The 7,500-nt window shown below is 32.0% G+C and overlaps 1 protein-coding gene across 4 annotated transcripts in view; it reads right to left on the bottom strand.

Annotated features, from left to right (window-relative positions):
* The window catches only part of LOC125031643 (drebrin-like protein B), a 26,766-nt gene that overhangs the window by 12,734 nt on the left and 6,532 nt on the right, over nt 1–7,500 (bottom strand). For 3 of the 4 annotated variants that reach the window (XM_047622544.1, XM_047622529.1, XM_047622539.1), the window contains exons 3-4: nt 6,273–6,385; nt 4,950–5,162 (exon numbers count right to left, since the gene is read on the bottom strand). In XM_047622544.1, coding sequence (XP_047478500.1) covers nt 4,950–5,162; nt 6,273–6,385 — 326 coding nt within the window. Of the gene's footprint in view, nt 1–4,259; nt 4,308–4,949; nt 5,163–6,272; nt 6,386–7,500 lie in introns of all 4 variants that reach the window. The other variant, XM_047622535.1, reaches the window with a different exon arrangement.

Genomic DNA, 7,500 nt, shown 5'->3' with positions numbered 1-7,500 from the left:
TCTTTATAAATATGAGGATCAATGACTATTAATGATCGCTGTTAGGATGACAAATTGTAAGTAACTCTCTTTTTTATTGCTGGGAGGAAAAAAAGACTTGTAAAGAATTTGGAGGTAGAAAAGCTAATAAATATTAAATCAAATAATCTACTTGGGAAAATAAACCGGCTCTTTCAAGCTGCCTTTTGTTTGTTGAAAAAGGAAGTCTTTAAGTAAAAGGGTGAGAAGGAAGTTATTCAAAAAGAAAAAATGCAATTTCAGGGCCAAAATTGAGCAGAAATTCTTTTGGCAACTTCTACCTACAATGAGACAGCAATTAATATTGACAGTTAATAACATCTGCATAATAAAGCTCAATTAAAAAAAATAATAATAATGTTGAGTAAAACAAATTTCCATATGCAACAATCATTCAACAAAAGGGAAGAAAGAAAATATATACTACAGCACATTCCACAAAGTCTACACATGCCGAGAAGCCTAACTTACCATGACACTGCACAGAGACAGAAAAATTATTTGAAGTCTTTAAACATGCAGATCTAGTCTTCTCTTGTGTTAGTGCTAAGTCCTCATGCACATGCCGAGATCAACTCTTCTACATAGAACACTACAATGTCAACATAGTAAAATAAATCCTATATACATCTTTGTGTTATTTAAAACAAAATATCTACTAAAACATGAATACATTTTTAACGTATAGCAAAAGAAATAGTTATATTCATAGATGAAGGAAAGGGAGTCACTGTTTATATATTTGTATCCTACTCATGACACATTATCATATAAAGATACCCATCTTCCATCCCAGACCAATTCACAGACTTTCTCCAAACCTAATTCATTTTTTGCAATATTACTACTTGTTATGCTCATATCTCAAAGAAACTTTCAATGTCAACCTTCAATCTCTTATTTGGTTATGACCTTCCTTCTTTTTTTTCTATTCAGAATAACAAGTGTATCTTTCCTATACATGATATCTCATACACGAGAAGTGTTTATATCTATCAGAATAATATTCATGCCAAATTACAATGGACATCTTAGTTTCTGACATCACGAAAGATAGCACACCACCCACACGGGACGTAATATTGTAACATGGGTACCCTGGGCGAGGCTCATAGCATCACATTTACGCGGACCACAGACAGCAGTATGACCCAAGTGAGGCTGGTGACCCAAGCCGACGCCAAGTTGACCCGCGGAAGGATACCCACGCTGAAGGCCAACTGACCTTTATGCCGCACCTCCAAGGATTCGGCACTTCATAACTGCACACTGCACAAACCTTGGCCATCTTCCGCAAAGTGTTTGTACTGTCCTCCATGATATATTTCCATAACCAAAGAAAACAGGTTAAACCGCCACAGACTTTACTTCAACCCCTATTGTGAAACCCTCACAAGTGGCGGCAGCGTTGGTCTCTTCCCCTTACAAGAGACCTCACCCTCCGAACAAGAAAAATATAGAGGAAAAGAAACCCTCCCATGCTACTTTCGCCGCGTCGCTCTGACCCCCATTCCGCGTCGTCCGTACCCCCACCCTAAGAAGTCCAGCAGCTCCTGCAGCCAAGGCCAAGGTACATGTGTGTTTCATTCAGTGGGGCTTACTCACTCCTTCCCTTTCTCCCCCACCCAACCCAATATCCGATACCGCGTATACTTCTATTATCGTTGTTTCAGAGTTGGTCTCTTTTGTTATTGATAAACGGTGCTGTTCCATTCTCAGTCTCACTACCCATGCACCATAACTAACCTGGGTAATCTACTGTAAATACCTTAAATGCTTTCTACGACCAGAACCAGTAAATCTTATAAAGATAAAGTGCTTGACCTACTCGTTGTATTGGTTGGACATAATGAAACAAAACAATGAAAACGTAATATCTCCTACCCCATCCACCACTCATCCACCTTCAAAAATCTCCTACCCCATCCACCTCTCATCCACCTTCAAAAATCTCCTACCCCATCCACCTCTCATCCACCTTCAAAAATCTCCTACCCCATCCACCTCTCATCCACCTTCGAAAATCTCCTACCCCATCCACCTCTCATCCACCTTCAAAAATCTCCTACCCCATCCACCTCTCGAAAATCTCCTACCCCATCCACCTCTCATCCACCTGACAAAAATCTCCTACCCCATCCACCTCTCATCCACCTGACGAAATCCCTTCTTCTGTTCACTCACTCCCTATTAACCCCGTTTCTGACTCTCCTCTCCTGATCTGACCCTCCTTTGGCCCCTCCTCCTTCCTCCAGCCCCCACCCATCCTCCCGTGCACACATCACCCTGGCTCATTATCATCCTCACCAAACCTTTAATGTCCTAACCAAATTCTGTGAAACTTTGATGCCTGTAGATAGTTTCTTAAGGGACACAGAAAATTCAGTGAGACAGATCGGAGTCCCAGACAACAACCCTACTTAAACGAACATTGCGTTGTAAGTGCTGAGTGTCATTAGACCTAACTGTTCCTGACGATCTAGATGCGTTCAAGACTACATCCCTAGTCCTGCACAACTGGGAGAAATTTCAATCTGTTTTCCAAGCCTCCTGAAGGCCACCCAACCCCAGTCATCATCTGCAATTTGCTACTCTCACTGCGATGAGACCGGCATCGTTATCCAAGGAGGATGTTTGGGCTTAACGTAATAAACTCCAAATTCCATATATAGATATATAGATATATAGATATATAGATATATAGATATAGATATATAGATATATAGATATATAGATATATATATATATATATATATATATATATATACAGATAGATAGATATAGATAGATAGATATATATATAGATATAGATATATATATATAGATATATATATATATATAGATATATATATAGATATATATTTATATATATATAGATATATATATAGATATATATATAGATATATATATATAGATATATATATAGATATATAGATATATAGATATATATATATATACATATAGATATATATATAGATATATACATAAAGATATAGATATGAATATAGATATAGAAATAGATATAGGTATATAGACATATAGATATATATAGATATATGTATATATATATATATATAGATATATAGATATATGTATATATATATTATATAGATATATATATAGATATATAGATATATGTATATATATATTATATAGATATATATATATATATATATATATATTATATATATATGTATATATGTATATATATATTATATATATATGTATATATGTATATATATATATCTATATTATATATATATATATATATATATATATGTATATATAATATATATAATATATATAATATATATGTATATATACATATGTGTATATATACATATATATACATACATACATATATGTGTATATATACATATGTGTATATATACATATATATGTGTATATATACATATATATGTATATATATGTATATATACATATATATAAATATATATACATATATATACATATATATATACATGTATGAATAAATATATATACATATATAAAAATATATATACATATATAAAAATATATATACATATATAAAAATATATATACATATATAAAAATATATATACATATATATAAATATATATACATATATATAATATACATACATACATACATACATACATACATACATACATACATACATACATACATACATACATACATACATACATACATACATACATACATACATACATACATATATATATATATATACATACATACATACATACATACATACATACATACATACATACATACATACATACATACATACATACATACAGACAGACAGACGGATATTAGTTGAGTATACATTTATATATCTGAAAAACACTCATAATTCCCATTCATTCCTTCACAGAAATGCTTATTAAAAAACTTGTAATTGTAATCAAATACATGCATTCAGGCAAGTAATTCTTCAAAATCTTGGAAAACAAAAATAATAATAATAATTAATAATAATAACAATCAAAATAATTCAGAAAATTATAGCTTGTAGACCAGACACTGTTAATCTACTTCTCATTAAAAAAAAGAAAAAAAAAAAATCAAACATTTACTCTTCAAACAGAAAAAAACATTAAAAAGAACAGTTAATCATTGTTAAAAATAGATGAAAATGCAAGTAGGTTAAAAAGAATTAGGGAATCTGCACTTCAAAAGATCCTACGTCAGTGACCACTCTGGGTTAAGTACGTTAAAAGGCCCACACTGTTTACCACAGCCCCTGTTGCTTCACCCCGCTTGAAAGTGTCAACTAAGCCTTTCTGGAAAAAAGTGGTAAATAATGAGATGGCCTATTGTTTGGGCTACGTTTTGGGCTTTTTCTGACATGCTGAAGGCTCATCTTTGATTAAAATGAAAAGTACTGTCCCTATCTTCCTTCTGTTTTTCTTTTATGTCATATTTGTGTGATTATTTTGCTAGCCTAGCACAATAGGTTCTCTCACTTCACCCCTAACATTCCCTTTAATAAGTATGACTAATGTCTGTACAAATTTTGCAATCTGCAGGAACTTGGGCTCAAAAGGAAACCTAAAGTCTTGAAATCAATCTCCTCATAAAAATCTCTTCACAAAAATATATCAGGAGTCATACACATTTCTGATACCTGTGCTAATTAGCAAAATTCTATAATATTACAATTAATATATTTCAGTAAACAAAAAACTATATATACATATAAATATATATATACATATACATATCCTTTTTAAATTCTATGTACATTTAACCATAATAAGTTTCTTAAGACTTCAACACAATACAAATGTACTCTAAAACAACACAAGAACTCACTAGTCTAACACCCTACATTTAACAGCCTAATATCTATACAACACAAAGAAAACTGCCCTTCTATCAGAAAGTAAGGAAAAAGTTATCTTAACCTCATACATCAAGCTTACCACTGGAGTTGTTTTGTCATTCATCTCCGACCGATCACTGAAGTTGTAGGTCGTGGCTGATGCTTTTAATACCGCTGCCATCACAAACTCTGGCTCGACCTCCTCCTCCGTTCTTGCATTTACCGTCACATGAACTCCACGCAATAGTTTGTGTACATCGGCTAAGTGTCTTGCGCATGTTCCTTTTCGTAAAGTTGGCGCACCTTCTCCTTGCTGTTGAAGTAAAATAAAAAATGAGAAAGAGGTGGTTGTCCTTAGTTCAAAATACTACCTAGAATATTCTCATTAACGTCAACATATGGAAGAGAGGATCAACTATAATTTGCCTTGCAAGATGTACAGTATGATGATTGTTAGATCAATTCCTGGTAATAAATTTCAACATCTGAGAAGAAGAACCCATAAAGACTTCCCTAGATTTGTTAACAGAATGTAAACCAAATAGTTCACCATCATTCTTTTCCTTCAAACAAGCTACAGCTGCCAAATTTAATATAAATATTTCCTTTTCATTATTCTTAGCCTTCTAAAATGCTGCAGTTGCCAGAGCATATGAAGCACAAAGGACAGTACTAGTTGTAAGTGATACTTTGGTGAATGTTGCATATTTATTTCAATTGTGACAATTAGATTGAGCTATACTTATTTTACCTGTACTGCTAAAGTTGCTTTTTGAGTTAAATAATCATTAATCATTCTTACCACCCCCCATGATTTTTTTCTAACACTCAAATAATAATACTACATTGACCAAATTGCAAGATAACATATAAAATTTACCAAAAATGCCACAGTTCCTAATACACTAATTGTTCCAGCTGCCAAATCAAGAGGAATTTTACTGCTCAGGGAATGCCTATGAACATTCTCTAGCTACGGCTCTTTTTTAAGAATAAATATCAATTATCAAAGCATAGATAACTGAATAATTTAACAAAACAAATAAAACTCAACCTGAAAATTATATACTTAACAGGAGGTGCCAGTCTGGAGACGAAAATCGTTATTACCGATTGTATTGCAATGAACATATCATGAGAAGTCAAGACCACTGTGTGAATAAGAACTGATATGAAAGAAAAACCCACAATGTAAACCTAGATTTCTTAATATGTAAAAGTTCCCTACCACCTCCGTCTCCCCCTCCCCCTCCCACCCTCTAAAATCAATGTCTTTTATATCTATCTCCTCCTCAAGTTGTTATTGTACAATCATGTGCTGCAGATGTTATATAAAACAATTAATAACTACAAAATTTAACTCCAGAAAGGAGGCTACCAATAGTAACACTAGAAAAAAAATAATAAAAATAAAAATACACACCCAATTTATTAACACGATCTTAAACCTGGTTGTGTTTGGATCTGTAACACGCACCACAGCATACATTATCTTGCTGCTATTAAGATCCTCTGCCAACTCTTCCAGTCCATCCTCTGTTGATAGAATAATTGCCCAGTTTCAAAATTACAGCATCAATATAGCGGCAATGTTGTCATAACCTCTGATTGTGAAGCTACATCAAATGCAGCTCATTTTGTAGAAAAGGTATGAAAGAGAATGAATAGCTTATCATCTTTAAAGTGCAAGAGACGTATCTGACTAGTTCCCATTACATCACTGTCAGAAGTACATTTATTTTTGATGAAGATATAAGTGAAACCAGTGAAATACATCTCTTGCACTGTGATGATATCCATTCACATTCATACCTTTTCTATATTTCTCACAATGAACACAGTTCTGCTTAAAAATAAAATTAAATTAAAACAATTTTTTTTTTTTCAATGAAGAAAAAAAAATAAAATTAATAAATAAATGCATAGGTCACTGTAATGCTACCATGTTTATTCCAGCAAGACTCAGCTTGGATCCTTATCTATATAGTAATTCACTTGGAAGGCCTAAAAGTTCTATTTCATCTGAACAATTTGTTAAGTACATGGCACTGAAGTTATGTCAATCACTTGACTATGGCCAATGTCACTAGCACACACACAGGAGTCTTTTATAAGTTTACTAAAACTTTAAAAAATCACAGTCCTATTTCACTATTTAGGATTTATTCTAAAATATAAATAAATACCAATCAATCATGCAAACAACAAAAAAATTGTTAATCCGTAAGTCATTTTACATAAGCTTGGAGGAAAAAATAAACATAAGTGAGTGTGTGCCTGTTATACTTGCTCTCAAAAAATAATAGTTTTTTTTTATCATATGCTCTCTGTAATATTAAATCTTCTTATCACCAAAATAAATAAATTTATGTACACTTAAATATATATATATATATATATATATATATATATATATATATATATATATAAATGAGATATATAAAATTCAATTGTATCAAATAACTGTACAAAAAAAGAGATTATTCAATCTAATCCTCTCTAATTTACACTACAGTCAAATAAATTCTTGAATATGACATTTGTGATAAAATACATTTTCCATGAAATATAATACACATCTCCATTAAGAAGCAGAGGCATTAATGAAATCCAAGTAAGTTAAAGCAAGGTAGCTCAATATATCAAACTGG

Source organism: Penaeus chinensis, chromosome 2 (assembly GCF_019202785.1).
Source record: "Penaeus chinensis breed Huanghai No. 1 chromosome 2, ASM1920278v2, whole genome shotgun sequence".
In the NCBI taxonomy this organism is placed as follows: Eukaryota; Metazoa; Arthropoda; class Malacostraca; order Decapoda; family Penaeidae; genus Penaeus; species Penaeus chinensis.
This window is presented reverse-complemented; position numbering and strand designations above follow the sequence as displayed.